The sequence below is a fragment of the Eumetopias jubatus genome, unplaced genomic scaffold (genome assembly GCF_037043125.1).
Source record: "Eumetopias jubatus isolate StellerSeaLion01/CBP00866 unplaced genomic scaffold, mEumJub1_p1.0 scaffold_6, whole genome shotgun sequence".
Taxonomy (NCBI): Eukaryota; Metazoa; Chordata; class Mammalia; order Carnivora; family Otariidae; genus Eumetopias; species Eumetopias jubatus.
This window is the reverse complement of record NW_028274812.1, coordinates 117,444,831-117,463,938: the sequence shown is the minus strand read 5'-3', so window position 1 is coordinate 117,463,938 and position 19,108 is coordinate 117,444,831. Positions and strand designations below refer to the sequence as shown.

Here is a 19,108-nt window from a genome sequence, read left to right as displayed (position 1 = left end):
GGGGGGCACCTGGGTGACAAAGCCGGTTAAGCTCCAACTTTTGGTTTTGGCTCAGGTCATGATCTCAGGGTGGTGAGAGTGAGCCCTGCAATGGGCTCTGTGCTCAGTGTGGAGTCTGCTCCAGATTCTCCCTCTCCCTTGGCCCCTCCTGCTTGTGCTCTCTAAAATAAAATGTAAAAAAAAAAGTAATTTGGGGGGAACTTCTAGGGAAAATTGAACTTACTATAAGATACACATAAGAATGCATGAAGTTTGTTGTTTATTTTAAAAATTTAACATTTATATAGTTGACCATGCTTGCACTATCTCTGGAATCAGGTAACAATTGTATCATGCGCAGGTTTTAGGGCATGTATTACCTCTTTACAAAAAAGAATAGGTACCCAGATTTCCTATAAGCCTGTCTCAGTATTTTACTCAGGTTTTTGTTAAAGGTTTAAGTCCAGAAAACTGCCACCTTTTCACCTTTGCCACAGGTTCTACAGGTGTCCCCAGCATATGGGTTACACTTTTAAGTGTATGAACGACGTAGAGTGGAAATAGCACTGGATTGAGAGGAAGAACACTAGGGTTCTCAGCCTGAGTTTCACTCAGTAGTTGTGACCTTGAGCAAGGTTTTTCAACTATTTTCCTGGGCTTCAGTTCCTTCTGTGTTGAGTAAACATTTGCCTACTGGTTAGGCGGGTAGGAGCTCAGAGCGGCACAGAGATGGTGACGAGGTGCCCCCTTCTCAGTTATTTAGCACAAAGCAGCCGACTGAGGTGGTTCTAAGGGCCCATGAGTTTCTTGAGACCACTTGTCACTCCTCAGCCAGATTTTGCTGGAGTAGAGTTAGCCGGTGCTCAACAAATAATGAGTGAATGTGTGAGGGAAATGAATGAGAAACGGACGAGGCATTGCGCAGTTATCTAGAGAATTCCTGTAAAAAATGACAAAGATGCCGCCTTCCCCCTGTGCTTTAAACCACTGCGGGAACCTCACACACTTAGAGGGAAAGCCTTTCTGATTTCCCTGGGTAGAGGCAGGCCGCAGAGCGGTGGGAAAGAGCCGGAGCTAGCCCGCCCGCCGCCGCGGCGCGTGCGCGCGCCCGCCCCGCCCCGCCCCGCCCCGCCCCTCGTCACGCGCGGCCCTCTCACTGCGCGCGACGCGGGCAACTGCGAGCAGTGCAGGTGGCGCGCGATCTCCGCGTCGATCGGGGCTGGCGGCCGCGGCGCCGCGCGGGTGGGTGGGATCGTGGCGGAGCTCCAGGCGCCGGGGCAGGGGCGGGAGAGAGCCATGGCGGCGGCATCCGGTCCCCGCGCCGCGGCGAGGTGAGGGGCCGCCTCTTCACGACTGAGGAGGCCACAGCTGCCTGCCTGCCTTCCACGCGGGCCGCGGCTCCGGCATGGCCGGGATCATTAAGAAGCAGATCCTGAAGCACCTGTCCCGGTGAGAGCACCAGCGCCGTCCCCCAGCCGTCCCGGGGCCCTTCCTAACCCCCTTCGACCCTCCTCCGGTACGCCCTCCTTCCGGCCGGTCCTCTCCTTAGCCCGAGCAGGTACTCCGTGGCGGCCCTCGCCTGAACTCTAGCTGGACAGTCTCCGGCCCGCTCGGCTGGCGCCGACCGTTGTCACCACTCTCTTCTTCCCTCGCCCTGGGCCCTCCGGTGCAGGGTTCTTCTGCCCTTGCGGGGGTGCCCCGAGCTTTCCTCTCGACCCTCGCAGCCTCCTTAAGCCTCCCGACCCTCAAGGATCTCCTGGCCGGCTGCCCCTGGCTCAGTTCCCACACCGCCGACCAGGTCACCCTGTCCTCGCTTGCACGCCCCCCCCCGGCCCCCCACTTAGTTTTCACTCCTTATTCCAGACAGGTGTTGGGGGATGCCTTAATACTTTTAGCCAGCCTTTGTATCGCAAGGGGAGAGTGATTCTAGCCTTGTACGCTCTAGTGGTTTTCTGGAGGTAGGAGTAGGGGGTGGAGCCAGTCAACAGGGGACACGGGCATTGCACTACTGTGTCTTTCCTGGTCTTCTCATTGCCTGGATGAGTGGTAGGTGACACACTTTTGCTGCCACTGTATCCCTTTTTCTGGCTGACACTCTGGCTTATTTACTGTTATGATTTTGAATTAGTAATTAGATTCAGATACATCTGTTGGTTAATCACCATGTTATAAAAGTAAAATCAGATTGGAGGCTGGAGCTGGAAGGTGCCTTTAGACTCTTTACTTGGATTATCTTCCTAATTCTTTCTCAGGTAGCACTAATCTAGGTGTTCCATGAGTTTGGTTGTTCTGTAGAAAGATTTAAAAGTAGGACTAATGATTGTGAAATGGTATAGAAAATTTAACTAAAGGAAAACTATTAATTTGAATAAACATAGAATCAGAGAATTTTAAGATTTAAAGATGATCTCACCTAAACAGCATTGTGTTTAAGAGCCCAGACTCTTTCTGGTTTACTTTCTTCAACTGTAAAATGAGGATAGTAATAGTAATCTAACTCAAAGGGTTATTTTTTTTTAAAGATTTTATTTATTTGAGAGAGCATGAGTGGGGGGGAGGGCTAGAGGGAGAAGGAGAAGCAGACTCCCCACTGAGCAGGGAGCCCCACCTGGGGCTATATCCCAGGACCCTGAGATCTTGACCTGAGCCGAGGGCAGATGCTTAACCTACTGAGCCACCCAGGTGCCCCTCAAAGGGTTATTTTGAGGGTTACATGAATAAATATATGTAAAGACAGCACAGTGCCTAGCACATAGTAAGTGCTCAGTAAAAATGTGAGCTTATAGTTATCTTTTGGGCCACGGCACAAATTTTGTGACAATTTGATATAAGCCATAGACTTCATCAGAAAAATCTGCATATGCAAGCAGGTCATTTTTTATGTAAATTCTGGGGGAGAGTTATGAACCCCAAAAGCACATGCTTGAATCCTGCAAGGCCTCTTGAAAATAAGTGGGGTTATTCCCTGACTAGTTCCACTCTCTTATTTTATGTCTGAGGAAACTAAAGCCTAGAGAGGATAAACAACTTGCCCAAGTTGCAATGGAAGGTAAGGTAGTGGAATAGAACCCAGTTTGCTTACTTGCTTGCTTTTTAAAAGATTTTATTATTTTTAAGTAATCTCTATACCCAACCCAGGGATCGAACTCACAGCCCTGAGATCAAGAGTCACTTGTTCCACTGACTGAGCCAGCCAGGCACCCCTAGAACCCAGCTTTCTAATTCTGGTATTTTTCCCTTTAGTGCACACATACTCTGTGCACTCTCTATGAGTACAGAGTTTTTAAAGAAAAACTTTCATAATATATGCTGACATATTCAGTGGATCCTTAGTGAACAGAGTATCTCTTTTAGATGAAGTAGGAATAGGTATGACAGACATGGGGAGAAATTTCTGAGCTCTTCAGTGTTGTGTGGTTGACTAAGGAGGAAGAGGAAGAGAAGGTTATTTGGGGCTGCAATATCAGGGTTCCAGGAAAAGGTCATAGGACATGGATCTGGTTGAGGGACAAGTCAGACTTCTTGGGCCTTTCTATTTGTTTATCCTGGAAAAATGGCCCAATCGTGTATGACATTTGTATCTCTGTATGGTCTCTCTGATACCTACAGAATCCGGCCTGCCTGGAGGGGAATTACAGCTTCTGTGTCTTGCCAAATCTCATGGGGAAAGAGAGGATAAGGTATACTGAGTTACTATGTTAAAGAAACATTTGTAGGTGTTTAATAATTATTTGTTGATGATGACAGTGCCAGTTGACCTGGAGGAGAGTGTCTTAACAGCAGGAAGGATATCCCAATGACTCTCATGTTTAATTTTGGTCATGAAGTTTCGGATATTATTAGTATTTTGTTAGAATGCATCTTCTTTATTAGTATTTTGGTAAACAAGATTTGAGGGAGGTGGTCTTCAAGATATTTTCGTTAAGTGCCTGTTCCAGGCCCTAATCTGGGCACTGGGGATTCAGCAGCGAAGAAATGTAAACATCTTTTAAGGGCTTTTAACCTATGGTTTGGATGACTGCTGTGTAGTACAAATAGCTTCAATGCACAGTAGTCATTTAAATAGACCCAAGAGAAGACCTTTACTTAGAAACAAAAGTAATCGTTTAAAAAATATCCAAAATTGATTTTTTTACTACATTAGATTATTCTTGTTTTAGCTCACCTTAGTTAATGACCTTTCGTAAGAAGAAATATGATTGATTGCCAAGTAAGTCAAGGGACTATGGCTCAGGAAAAGAGCATGGTCTGGAGCCAGAGAAGCCTGATTAGCCTTCCAGCTCTGTCACTTAAAGAACAGGTCAGCCTTTCTGAGCCTTAGTTTTGTTATCTGTAAAAGGTGAGAATAAGGAAGAATACCATGTACCTAGCAGAATTTTTTGAGGATTGGGGATAAACTATTTATTATAATGCCTAGCATGGAAGTAGGTAGCTATGGAAGTAGGTAGCTATGTAAAGAGTAACTGTTATAACATGAGTGGAGAAGTTAGGGACGCTACCCTAGTATGGATGACAGTAACCCACCTGACTGGCTCTTTTATTTTATTTATTTATTTTTTAAAGAAGATTTTATCCATTTATTTGACAGAGAGAGCACAAGCAGGGGGAACGGCCGGCAGAGGGAGAGGGAGAAGCAGGCTCCCCGAGGAGCAGGGAGCCCCACACAGGGCTCATCCCAGGACCCCAGGATCATGACCTGAGCTGAAGGCAGATGCCCAACCGACTGAGCCACCCAGGCACCCCCTGACTGGCTCTTTTAGAAACCTACCAGAAGTCTTGGGACACCTGGGTGGTTCAGTTGGTTAAGCATCTGCCATCAGCTCGGGTCATGATCCCACAGTCCTGGGATTGAGTCCCACATCAGGCTCCTTGCTCAGTGGGGAGTCTGCTTCTCCCTCTCCCTCTGCCTGCCACTCCCTCTGCTTGTGCTCTCTCTCTCTGTCAAATAAATAAATAAAATCTTAAAAAAAAAAGAAACCTACCAGAAGTCTTGATTATTTACTCTAAATAGCTGTAGGAAATGTGATTCTGAGTGACAGAGACACAGCTGATAGACATGATAGATATTTTAAAAACATAAGTATTAGGTAAAATGCAGAAGCATACAAGATTTCATAGTCCTCTTGGAGAATAAGAGAGCCTACTGTGAGCTCAGCCCTCTTAGTTCCTGATCAGTGTCTTCCCTCATTATTACCCATCCTCCTGAAGAGATCATCATGGCCAGCCCCCAGGGGACAGTAGGGAGCTGTAGGCTCAGAGTGGCCCACTGCTGGCCCAGGGTTTGTGGAGGTTAAGGTTTGTCTCAACTTCCAGGTCCTGCCTCTTTGTACTAGACTTTATTATCACCTTCATTTCCTAAATAATTATTTTGTTCATTTTCCAGTAATGGTCAAATCATATATGCCTTTGTTTCCTTTCTGCATTTTTTTTGTGTTGCTTTAGAATAAAGCATTTTTTTAACTTAGCAAATACTTAATAATAATAACCAACTGTATGAATAAGCACTTTAAAGTCTTATAATGATGTAATTCTCAGACTATCCTTATGAGGTAGTTATTAGGCCTACTTTATAATTGAAGAAATGACACAGAGGTTAAGCAACTTGCGCAAAATCATAACTAGTAAGTGATGGAACTGGGATTCAAAGGTAGGCACTCTGATTCTCTTTACTACTCTGCTGCTGTACACTTCTCATCTACTGAATATTTCAAATTGAATATACCCTTGTCACCAGCATCCATGTGAAGAAACAGTATTGCCAGCACCTACGAAGCCCTCTTGTGTCTTCTTCTGTCATTGTCTTTATCAAGGGGTAACCACTGTCCTGATTTCTAACAACACAGATTAGTTTTATCTGTTTTTGTTCTTTATGTAAGTGGAATCATATTGTATTAATGCTTCTATGTCTGGCTTCTTTAGCTCAACATTTTTGTGAGATTAAACCCTGTTGCATCAAGTTGTAGATTCTGCATTTTTATTGCTGTATGGCATTCTATTATGTGAATGTACCTCAGTATATTTATATATTTTACTATTGATGGATATTTGGTTAGTTTCCCAGTGTAGGGCTATGATGAACAGTGCTGCTAGGAACATTCTAGTATATGTCCTCTGGTGAACAAATGTACACATATCTGTTGGGGATATACATAGGAGCAGAATTTCTGGGTTGTAGGATATGAACATGTTAAATTGTAAGAGATATTATTAAACAGTTTTCCCAAGTGTCTATACCAATTTGCACTTCCACTGGAAGTGTTTGAGAGTTCTGGTGGTTCTACATCCTTGTCAACACTTGGTATTTTCATCTCTTTCATTTTAGCCATTCTGGCGGCTGTGTTTTGAAAATTTTTTTACTTCATCTGTGGTAAACCAGATGGCCGCTTTATTTTCACATCTGTTTAGTTTTTAAATTCTGATCTATTGGTAGATTTTAGTCAGAAGAAAATGTCAGAACATTGAAAACACAAGATCTTGTTGGAGCACTGTTCAAATTAGGGTACTTTATAACTACTATCCCATAGCATATCTTTTTTCCTTTTTTTTTTTTTTAAAGATTTACTGATTTATTTCAGAGAGAGAGAGAGAGAGAATGTGCATGGGGGAGGGGGAAATAGCAGAGGAGGAGAGAAACTCAAGCCGACTCAACACTGAGGGCAGAACTGGATGTGGGGCTTGATCTCACAACACATGAGATCACTACCCATGATATGCCCTGAGCTGAAACCAAGAGTCAGGCGCTTAACCGACTGTGCCACACAGGTGCCCCTAACCCATAACATTTCTTCTTCTTCTTCTTTTTTTTTTTTAAGATTATTTATTTATTTATTTGAGAGACACAGTGAGAGAGCGAACACAAGCAGGGGGAATGGGAGAGGGAGAAACAGGCTTCCCGTGGAACAGGGAGCCCGATGTGGGGCTCGATCCCAGGACCCTGGGATCATGACCTGGGCCGAAGGCAGACGCTTAACCGACTGAGCCACCCAGGCACCCCAACCCATAACATTTCTTACTTGGAATGGATCTGAGGCTTAGCTCCCTGTCAGAATAGCATTCATGTACATTAAGAGAAAGAGAATGGTGTTCTTCAGGCATTTGGGCTTTTGTTAAATATTTGGTCTTCAGAATACCTTGGATATTTGTTTCATCCTGTTCTGAAAGCTGGGCACCCCATTTGCGTACCATTTCATCTTTACTAAAGGAACTAAAATTTGAATTTCATAGCCTTTGTGTTACAATCTTTACAGCTTTCCAAGGTTTATTGTAAAATGTCTTGTGTTTAAGTAGTATTTAAAAGCAATAAGAATTTAAAGCAGTACTGTTTTATGTATCTGACACACAACAGTTTAATGTACGGTTCACAAATAATGAAATTACCTGCTTTGAAAAATTGATTGAGAGGCACGTCAATGTAGCAGAAAGAACCAGGACTTTGGATTCCAAAAGGTGGCTGTGCATTTTGACTCTGCCCCTTATAAGCTGTGTGTTCTGCAAGTCTTTTAGCTTCTTGAAGCTTCAGTTTATTCATCTGTAAAATGCGGAATAATAATGCACAATGTGGTTTTGAGGATTAGAAATCATTTATAAAAATGGTCTTTTTTTTTTTAAAACATTTTATTTATTTATTTGATGGAGAGAGAACACAAGCAGGGGTAGTAGCAGGCAGGGGGAGAGGGAGAAGCAGGCTCCCTACTGAGTAAGGAGCCCTATGCGGGGCTCAATCCCAGGACCCTGGGATCATGACCTGAGCCGAAGGCAGCCGCTTAACTGACTGAGCCACCCAGACGCCCCTATAAAAGTGGTCCTGAAAAGGTATTCAGTAAACAGTGACTATTATTATTTATCTAGTATTTGTTAAAGTTACTCGAGAGATTGCTGTTAGTTTCTGAAGATAATACTTTTCAGCGTCTTTAAGGTTGTGCCTAAGGTATCTAAAGGATTTAGACCTTTGAATATTTAGAAATTGCATTTAACATTGTAATACAGAGAGGTGGAGATGAATGTTCTTTGTATCAGTGCTTAAGGAGAGAAGGGAACAAGGGCTATTTCTGTTTATCATTTTTTTTCTATCAAGGCATACTACAGAGGAAACTTTGACCTCAGCATGGGTGAAATAACTGAAATATATACATGGGGTTGGGTCCTAGTGGATGTACTTATACATAACCTAAGAACATAGCATAATCATATACTATATTCTTAGAGTGAAAAAAAAAAATCAGTGGTCATTTAGTTACCTTCACCTAATCTAGAACCTGGTTGAATAATCTGTAAGTATGGCTTTAATCATTGAAAGAAAAAAAAAGATTATTTTTTTAGGTTATTTATTTATTTGAGTGAGAGAGCAGAGTGAGGGAGAGAGAACATGAGTTGGGGGGAGGGGAGAGGGGGAAGCAGGCTCCCCGCTGAGCAGGGAGCCCAACTTGGGGGATCGATCCCAGGACCCTGGGATGATGACCTGAGCTGAAGGCAGATGCTTAACTGACTAAAGCACCCAGGTGCCCCCAAAAAGATTCTTTTCATCACAGCTCAATTATCTATACCCTCTATGATGGCGGGGACTGTGGTCCCTTGGCTGCTTTGAAAATCAGAGAGTTTGAGGGTGCTTTGAGTTGGTGCAGGAGAAGGTGTGTGGAATGGGAGCATATGGCTGGAATTCAGGGAACCTTAGACGTAGGGAGTGGGAATAGTGGTGGGGGGAGCAGAAGGGCAAGGAAACCCGTTTCACCTAGTATTGTTAAGGGACCTTTTGTTTTTGTGTGATGAGGCAAGTATTTGCTACTGATGCTGATTATAGATACTAAAGAATATTTTTCAGTATTTATAAGCTGTAGAATCAATCAGTATCTATAGTAAAGGGGAAAATTTAAGTGTAAAGCAATACACATTAGAATTTAGATAAAGGGTATGTTGTTTGTAGCTTCTTGCCATAAAAATAAGGACTAGATGTGTTATAAAATATTTGTTGGATTGACATTTTTTATTTGCCCACAGCAATGATCATTTTACATGTATACTTAGTCTTTATAGTGCGTTGGTCGTGTGTAGCTTGGATGTCAGCCTATCATTTTAAAAATTAGAACATTGATGGTGAGAGATCAGTGTATTTAAGTCTCTGACTTAGGAAGTGGTATGTTCTCAAATTTTATTGCTAAGTTTGGGATTTGGCGTGTGTATTCCAGTAGAAATAGTGTATTAAATGTTGAGTAGGTTTCCACGTTAGCCCACAAAACCCATAGTGGGTTAACTGTATATAATATAAGCTCAGTAGATGGAGTTCTGTGTCTTGGTTGTTGGGGAACCATTTGAAAGAGTGGAGATGGAGAAGAAGAAAAAACTTTTTTCTCTCCCATTTCTTGGAGTAAGGTGTTTTAGATCATTGAGATCATTGTATCTCAGCAAGGACTTTTTGTGGTTGTGATTAAGGGGTGTGACCAGCATTTAGTCAGTGGGCTAGAGATGCTGATGTCATCCAGTTTGCAGAATAATCTCCCATAAAGAAGCATAGTCCTTTGTTCTTTTTGAGTTTTGCATATTTGTTAGATGCATAGGTTAATTACCCATTTAAATTATATAAACCTAGAATCTAATTCTGTTGTAATAAACACAAAATATTGTAAGCTTTAAACTGTAGTGAATGTTCCAGACTGCACCTACCATGGGGGAAGATTGCTTTGAACTTTACCAAGTGTTTGTCATTATTTTAGAAAACGTCACTCTTGGCAGTGCTACTCGTGGAATTGAGTCTGTTAGTGTTGAGAATCACTGACTTAGACTAAATTCTAAAGCAGCTGAAGTTTGCTCTTGACACTCTTTCTTCCCTTGATGTCTTTCCCACCTCCTAAGGTCCTCCTCATGTACCCCGTTGCCCCAATTCTAGCCTTAGCCCTTCACTACCATACCGCCCTCCTAGGCCTGCCTGCCCTGCTCCTCTCACTTTTGCACCAGAATTCCCAGTTCTTTAGGATATATCATTTCAGCTAAGTCACGGGGGGCGGGGGTGGGGGAACGTAGAGAACATTTTTGGAGAAGGAATGCCACTCTCATTAGACCAGTTCTAATTCAGGGTCAGCTCCCCTAAGTTACTCTTAATTTCATAGCTTTTGATTCCACAAATACTCTGGAAGTTCCCAGTTTGTTTTTGATTTTCCAAAACTGGTTTCTGTGGCAGTTGGGGTGGGGCAGGGGGCTGGGCAGCCATTTGTGGCATGTCTGAGTCTTTTGAAAGTTGGAGATTTCCAATATATAGAAAATCCCCATAAGGATTGGCTAAGCTCATTGAAGCTGAGTGCCTCCAGCCCTCTGGTCTAGTGCTTTCTCCGGCAGAGCTGAAAACATGCATTTCCCATTTCTTTTTTTTTTTTTTTAAAGATTTTATTTATTTATTTGAGAGAAAGCATGCACAGGGGCAGAAGCAGAGGGAGAAGCAGACTTCCCGCTGAGCAGGGAGCCGGATGCGGGGCTCAATCCCAGGACCCTGGGATCTTGACCCGAGCTGAAGGCAGATGCTTAATTGACTGAGCCACCACCTGCATTTCCCATTTCTAAGAGACATCTGTTTTTCTTTTCATTTTGTTTCCTTCTTTCTCTCTTTTTGAAATCTGTGTTTTTTTGTTTTGTTTTGTTTTAACTTAGGTCAAAAAAGGGACTGCAGTTCAGGAATACATTTCATTTGAGAAAATGTCTTAACAGAGGCTGATGTGAAGTTAGAGGCCTGGCAGTGTATTGTAAGGTATCGTTTTCCTGAATCTCAGCAGAGTCCTCACTGTCTCCCTTCCTTTCAGGTGAAGTTGGCCGTGAGCCACAGGAGAGGGTCCTCAGTCTCTTAGAGGAAGATTTGCTACAAGATAGTTAGATGGTCAGCTACCCAGGTGGTGTGTCAGCCCTTCTCAGATAGGGAGTCTAGCCTTCCCCTCAGATAGCCCCATACCCTGGGCTGCCTTGAGGACTCTGTTTCTGAGACTATTTATTCACTGATTCTATCAGAAAACTTTTACTGACCACCTGAATTGTATGCCAAGCACTAGCAACTTGAAAACAAATGAGACAAGATTCCCTTTCAGGGACTCAGCTGCCTACAGCAATAAACAGACCTGTAAACAGTAAGCCCAGTAAGGCATTAAGAAGTATCTGTGGAACCTGAGGGGCACAGATAGTCAGGGGCAGAAAGGTGATGCTGGGCAGAGGGAGCTGCATTAGTAATGGTACTGAGTTAAGAAACAGAAGGGACTGCATATAGTTCTGTGTCACTGGAACGTAGGGTTTGAGGGCGGAACATAGCTAGAGGCGATATTGGAAAGATAGAGAGAGGCTGGATCATAGATGCCTGTATACTATGACCAGGCATCTAGATCGGGCTCAGCTGTTTTCTGTTGCCATTGATCTGGGTCTGAGGCAATTGAAACTCCAAACCTCTACACCTCTATTGATTTTGTTAAAAGTGAGAGAGGGGAAAAAAAAGTCAGGGAGATGGTATAGTGTAGTTAAGGCTGCAAGTTCTTGAGCCATACTGCTTGATTTTGAATCCTAGCTTGCTATGATCTTGGGCAAGTTATTTAACCTTTCTGTGCTTCAGTTCTCTCTTCTATAAAATGGAGATAATAGTTGTCCTTTATATCATGTCATTGAGAGAAATAAATTAATTAAAAATGTATAACAAAGTGCTTATTAGGACAGTGTCTAGAATAAAGTAAGCAATCATTAAATGTTAGCTATTATTTTATTTTTTATTTTTTTTAAGTTTTTATTTATTTGTTAGAGTGTGGGCGAGAGAGAGAGTGAGCAAGGGTACAAGCAGGGGGAGCTGCAGGCAGAGGGAGAAGCAGGCTCCCTGCTGAGCAAGGAGCCTGATGCGGGACTTGATCCCAGGGCACTGGGATCATGACCTGAGCTGAAGGCAGACACTTAACCAACTGAGCCACCCAAGCGTCCCTGTTAGCTATTATTTTAAAAATAATTTTTGTTCTCAGAGAAATGTCATCCTTTTTAATTTTTCCTGATTTTTTTTATTGTAAAAGCTTCTGGAAAGAGCTTTTAGAATATACTAATGTCTCTCTCTCTCCTTTTTAGAAACTTTGCACTTTTCATTGTCTCTAAAGGGAAGGGTGTGCCTTCTACCTCAGCTTCACGGATAAATTTTTTTCCGTGTTTACATATGACACTCTTAAACCTGATTTAACATGTCTGGTTCATCAGAGTATTATGGTTGGTTTACAGTATGTGAAAGAATATGGATGGATTGTTGGATATACCCTTTAGTTCATTCCATCTATTTGGCAATTATCATTTATTCGCTTTGTATTATTATCAGTAAACATCGGTTGAGCATTCTTATCCTAGACTTTGTGCTAGACACAGATCTAAATGAAAACAGTTATAGCTCTTGAGGAGCACCTAGTCCTCCTTGGAGTTAGAGACCTTCGTTTTTATTTTAAGCTCTTTTGTTTCCTCCACAACTACTTACGTGGTTTGAACCTATTTACTTCAGTCAGTGAATGTGCCGCTATCTTAGGTATTTGTTCATTGAATGATCTCTGCAGGGGAAACTACTCAAAGTAGTACACATTAATTGAGCATTCTTTCTCAATTGCTAGGGCTTTTCTTTCACCACCAGATGTGAAACATGGCTCATTTTGAGCGGTCTCTGCCTTTTTTTTTTTTTAATGTGGGGCTTGAACTCACGACCCTGAGATAAGACCTGAGCCAAAATCAAGAGTCGGATGCTTAAGCAACTGAGCCACCCAGGTGCCCCAGAGCAGTCTCTGCCTCTTAAAATAAGCATACGTTAGGGCCAGTTCTGCTCAAAAATTAAGGACAGCTTCGTGTATGAAATCTTTTTTTTCTCAGTTTCCTTCTTGAGCAGTTTTCAAAGCTCAGATAATTTATATGTCATACTTCTTCAAATAATTGTTTGAGGCTATGCCATGAAGATATATCTGTTCACATTCAGTAGTGAATGACCAACAATGCCCGTTAGTAGAATAGGCCTCTTCTAAGCATTAGCAACTGCAGTTTCACTTTGGTTAATCCAAGAGCCTAGGTATAAGTCTTAAATTAGAAATATAATACTCAGATATCATTAATTCTGCTCTTGATGTAAGTTTGGGAATTGTCAGGACATGGAAGGACAAAGGAAATTAAAGGGAATATGTTAGGATGACAAGGAGTGTTTCTGATAAAGTGAGACTTGCCAAGACTTGGGACATGAAGTGTAATATCTTCAAGGCTGATATAGGGAGAGAATTTGGCACCCTGTCAATATGGGAACTGAATGGTTAAAGAATTGAGAGGGAAGAGAGCAGCTGTCTCTGAGTTACAGTTGTTAAGGAGCCCCCACTATTTTAGTCCTAATTCTAGGATGACCAGGAAAAGGGTATGTGGAAAAGATATTGGATAAGAAATTACAGCCATAATTCCAGGTGGTACTCAAATATGTTAAAGGTCAATTAGATGAGGAGTCCATATGTAACATGCCTTACATGCGTAGATCCTTGCTAGTGGATCAGATTGCAAGTATTCAGTTCTAGAAGAAGACTGGCTTGGGGCACCTGGCTGGCCCAGTTGGTGTAGCATGTGACTCTTGATCTTAGGGTTGTGAGTTTAAGCCCCGAGTTGGGTATAGAGATTACTTTGAAAAAGTAAAATCTTAAAAAAAAAAAAAAAAAAAAAAAAAAAAAAAGACTGGTTCAAACCAGACAAGGTATTGGGGCTTAAGCTAAACAGGCTAGGTTTTAGCAAGGCTCCAGGCTTAAGGAAGAGAATTAGAATGTTCATCAGGGCTAATGTTCATACATTAGAATGATGAACATTAAGGAAAGAGAGCATAATCTCCAGAATATCAACTGGCCTAGGATTGGGACGGGAAGGTAGGGTAAATGGGAGTGCTTCAAGTCATCAATTACACAACTACCATGGGTGTGGGGAAATATGTATAATTGGTTACAGTTGTAGAGAGTGAATCAGTACCATGTTTATAGAGGGAAATTTGGCAATATCTGTCAAAATGTAAAAATGTACAATTCCACTTTTATGAAATCATTCTACAGAAGGAATCAAACAAGTAAGAAAAACCAGTAGGGCTTTTAATGAAATTAATGTAAAAGAGCAATCAGTTGGGACTTTATTAAATAAATTTTAATTCTCCATACAGAGGTGTTGCTTGTAGATAACCCCCCAATTATTAAAAAGTACATAAAAATTTGACAGTGTAAAATGCCCAAGATATATTGTTCATTGAAAATAAAAGCAAGTTTTAGAAAAGTATATATAAAGTATATATAAAATAATTTTTTCTTTTATACCTTTTTTCTTTTATTCCTTAGTTTCAATTTTTTTGAGATTATTTATTTGAGACAGAGAGAGAGAATGAGCAAGTGAGAGAACAAGAGCAGGGGAAGGGAGAAGCAGACTCCCCACTGAACAGGGAGCCTGATGCCTGGGTCAGTCCCAGGTCCCCGGGATCATGACGTGAGCTGAAGGCAGACGCTTAACCAACGGAGCCACCCAGGTGCCCCTGTTTCAATTTTTTTATGATAAGCACTTCACTAGAAGACCAAGAGGATGATTTATCTATTACCACCTATCATACTTTTTTGAGATGGTACATTTGTGTACATCTGGTCATATGTATTTTTGGTAATCCATCATGGTTGCCTCTTGGGGAAGATAAAATACCAATGATAAAAATACCAAAGAGAAAATACCTTTTCTAGTAGAAAAGGGTTCTACTTCTAATAATAGAGGAATATCTTATATTGATCTAGCCCTTTCTGAGATAACAGTTATGAACTCTGGACAGTATGTAAAAACAAATAACTACTTGAAGACATTGGAAAGTGACAATGAGGCAGAAATTGTTAGGAAACTTGAAAGATGGGAACTGTACCGGGCATGATTTTCATTTATACAATTCTTTTGCCTGAGGATATGCCCCAGTTTGCATGGTGGGTGGTGGCTAGAACTCAAGCAGAAGTCTACAGTTTTACTAGCTTGGGGAGTTGGAGGATGGAGTTCAGGACTATAAGAGGGACTGGAGAATGAGGGCAGAAAGCTCAGAAAGGAGGGAGAACAGGAAAGGGAGCCCTAAAATCTGCTTTTAAATTGTCCAGATCCTTAACATGCATGGGGAAAGACTTCATGGAGCCTAGAAAAGGCAGTAGTTGGAAAGCTGAATGAATTGAGCTGAGGTTTAACTGCTGCCCCTTGTGGGGGAGACAGAGTTTGGAGTATGAATCTAGCCAAGTTAATTTCCCAGTAGAATAAAATTCACTCTTCAGAGGAAGATTGACAGAATTTAGAATCTCAGTAATGTTCAGTATACAATAACATAACTAGATGTGCAGTGAAGGAAAATGTGACTCATTGTTGAGAATAGCAGTCAATAGAAATTGACCCCAAGATGACTCAGCTGTTGGGATTATCAGCCAAGGACATTAAACTTGGTAATAATAAATGAACAGATGGAGAATCTCAGCAGAGAAGTGGGAACTATAAAAAGAACCAAATGTAAAATCTAGAACTTAAAAGTATAATACCTGAAATGAAAAATTTATTAGATGTGCTTAACAGCAGATTGGAGATGGCTAAAGAAAGGGTTGGTGAACTTGAAAATAGAGTGCAGGAATTATTCACTCTGAAGAAAAGAGAAAAAAGATTAAAAAACAAAAAAAGAGCTTCAGTTACTGTGGGACAATATTAATATATGTGTAATTGGAGTCCTAGAAGTAAAGGAGGCAGAAGACATCTGGCAGATTGTATTTTCCAAAGATGGCTGCAGCGGTATCTACCATCCTACGTGTTCTCTTGGCCAATAGAATCGAGATGGAAGTGACATCCAAGCTACACAGAGCTCCAGTTAACAGTTCTGGCTCAGCCTGGCCTTTGAGACATTTCAGCTTAGGAATCAACCATGTGAAGTGAGGAAGCCACTAGGTGATACCAGTTCCCAGCTATTCTTGGTGTCCCAGATAAAACCCCCAAACTCATGAATCAGAGTAAAGCTATCCCAGTTGTCCCTTGAGTGAATTTCTAATGCACAAAGTCTATGAACTTAATAAAATGCTTACTGTTTTATGGCATTAGGTTTGGAGTGATTTGTTATGCTGTAGTAGATAACTAAAACAAGACAAAAATATTTGAAGAAATAATGGTTGACAACTAAACAATAAAAAGACAACCCAATTTAAAAATGAACAAAAGATCTGAATAGACCTTTCTCTCTCTCTCCCTCCCTTTCTCTCTCTCTCTCTTTCTTTCTTTCCAAAGATTTTGTTTATTTGACAGAGAGAGTGTGTGAGAGCACAAGCAGGGGGAGTGGCAGAGGGAAGAGAAGCTCAGTGGGGGACCTGATGCAGGGCTCAGTCCCAGGACCCTGGAATCATGGCCTGAGCCAAAGGCAGACGCTTAATGGACTGAGCCACCCAGGTGCCCCAGACATTTCTTTAAGGAAGATGCATAAATGGCCACAAACATATGAAAAGATACTCAATGTTATCAGCCATCAAGGAAATGCAGATCAAAATTAGAATGGCTATAAGGATGACCAATAAAAAAAGACAGATAATAACAGTGTTGGTGAAGATACGGAGAAATAATAACAAATGTTGGTGAGGATGTGGAGCAATTGGAACTCTAAAACACAGCTGGTAGGGCTGTAACATGGTGTAGCCATTAAGGAAAACAGCCGGGCAGTTCCTGAAAAAGTAAAGAGTTAACATTTTACCAGCAGTTCCATTCCTACATGTATACCCAACAGAAATAAAAGCATATGTCCACACAAAAACTTGTACTTGCATATTCATAGTAGCATTATTCATAATATCCCCAAACTGGAAACAACCCAAATGTTCATCAATTGATGAATGGATAAACAAAATGTGGAATATCCATATAATGGAGTATTTTTAACCATAAAAAGGAAAGAAGTTCTGATTCCTGTTACAACATGGATGAACCTTGAAAATATGCTAAGGGGAAGAAGCTAGTCACAAGAGACCATATGTTATATAATTTTGTTTATATTAAATGTCCAGGATAGGCAAATCTTTAGAGACAGAAAATAGAATAATGGTTACCAGGTTAGGGGAAATAGGGAAAATGGGGATAATAGCTGAAGGGTACAGGTTTTTTTGGAAGAGGGTAATGAAAACGTTTTAAAATTGATTGAGCTTATGGTTGCACAACTCTGTGAGTATACTAAAAACCATTGAATTGCACATTTTAAACATATTGCATGGTGCACTGGGTGTTATATGCAAACAATGAATCATGGAACACTACATCAAAAACTAGTGATGTACTGTATGGTGATTAACATAATAAAAAAATGAATGTGTATATGGTATATGAATTAATTGGAATAGAGCTGTTCTTGAAATAATGGCTAAAGGTTCTAACAGAACTTTTAAACAGATTTATAGAATCCAAGAAGCTCAGTCAACCTTAAGCAAAGTAGATACAAAGACTACTCCAGGCACATCACAGTCATATTGCTGAAAACTAAGGAGAAAGAGAAGAACTTGAGAGCAGCCAGAGAAAAATGACTTATCACACAAAGGAGAACAACGATCTAAATTAACGGCTCACTTCTCATCAATAACAACAGAGGCAAGAAGACAGTGGGATGATATCTTTAAAATGCTGAAAGAAGCTCTCAACCTAGAATTCCATATCCAGCTTAAATGTTTTTTAAAAATAGAAAAAGGCATTTTTAGACAAATGAAAACTGAGAGAATCCTAGTAGTACTATAAGAGATAATGAAGGAAGTTCTTCAGATTGGAGAGGAATGATACCAGATGGAAATTTGGATCTATAGGAAAGAGTGAAGAACACTGGAAATGTAGGTGTAAAAGACTATATATTTTTTATTTTCAATTTCTTTAAAAGACAAGACCTAGTTGTAGGTCTGTGACATAAGTACAGTAGTCCCCCTTATCCACAGTTTTGCTTTCTATGATTTCGGTTACCTGTGGTCAACTGCAGTCCAGAAGCGGATTATCCTCCTGACATATCATCAGAAGGTCAGTAGTAGCCTGACACTGTGTCATAGTACCTACGTCAGTCACCTCACTTCAACTCATCACGTAGGCATTTTATCATTTTACATCATTATAAGAAGGGTGAGTACAGTACAATAAGATATTTTGAGAGAGGGAGCCCACATTCACATAACTTTTATTAGAGTATATAGTTATAATTGTTCTATTTTATTATTGTTAATCTCTTACTGTGCCTAATTTATAAATTAAACTTTGTCACAGTTATGTATTAATAGAAAAAAAAAGTATATATAGGATTCAGTATATCTGCATTTTCAGGCATCCACTGGGGGTTTTAGGATGTAGCCCTTGTGGATAAAGGGGGACTACTGTAGATGTAATAAATATGACAATTATAGTCCAAAAGGTGAAGGGCAGTAAATGAACTATTTTGCAAAGGTTCTTACATTCTTATGTGAAGTACAATATTTGCTGTAGGTGGATTGTGTTAAGTTTACATATTGTATCCCTAGAGCAGTTTCTCTCTTTCTGTCTCTCTCACACACACATAAAGAGATAAAACTAAAAAGCCCATAAAATAATTACAATGAAACACTAAAAATAAATAGGTTAACCTCAAAAGAAGGCAGCGAAGGAGGAATAGAGGAAAAAACCAGATGGAACAAATAGAATGGTAAACCAAAATCTAACCAGTATCAATAATTACATTAAATGTAAATGGATTGACCACTCCAATTAACAGCATAGGTTGTCAGACCGGATGAAAAAGGGATAAACACAGATTGAAAGTGAGAAGATGAAAAAAGGTACATCATGTGAGCAGTAAGCACAGGAATGCTGGCGTGGCTATATTATCAGACAAAATAAACTTCAAGACAAAGTTTACTACTGGAGAGAAACATTTCATAGTAGAAGGATCATTTCATCAGAAAGACTCAGTCGATGTATATGAACTTAATAAAACAGCTTCAATACACATGAAACAAGGGGCTCCTGTACGGCTCAGTTGGTTAAGCGTCTGACTCTTGATTTTGCCTCAGGTCATGGTCTCAGGGGTCATCAGATCAAGCCCCACATTGGGCTCTGTGCTCAGTGGGGAGTCTGCTTGAGATTCTCTCTCTTCCTCTCCCTC

General features: G+C 40.9%; 1 protein-coding gene across 1 annotated transcript in view; it reads left to right on the top strand.

Annotated features, from left to right (window-relative positions):
• The first annotated feature begins 1,245 nt into the window (after positions 1-1,245).
• The window catches only part of BLTP3A (bridge-like lipid transfer protein family member 3A), a 62,839-nt gene continuing 44,976 nt past the window's right edge, over positions 1,246-19,108 (top strand). Inside the window, exon 1 of the mRNA XM_028120595.2 lies at positions 1,246-1,428. Coding sequence (XP_027976396.1) covers positions 1,385-1,428 — 44 coding nt within the window. The 5' untranslated portion in view covers positions 1,246-1,384. The remainder of the gene's footprint in view (positions 1,429-19,108) is intronic.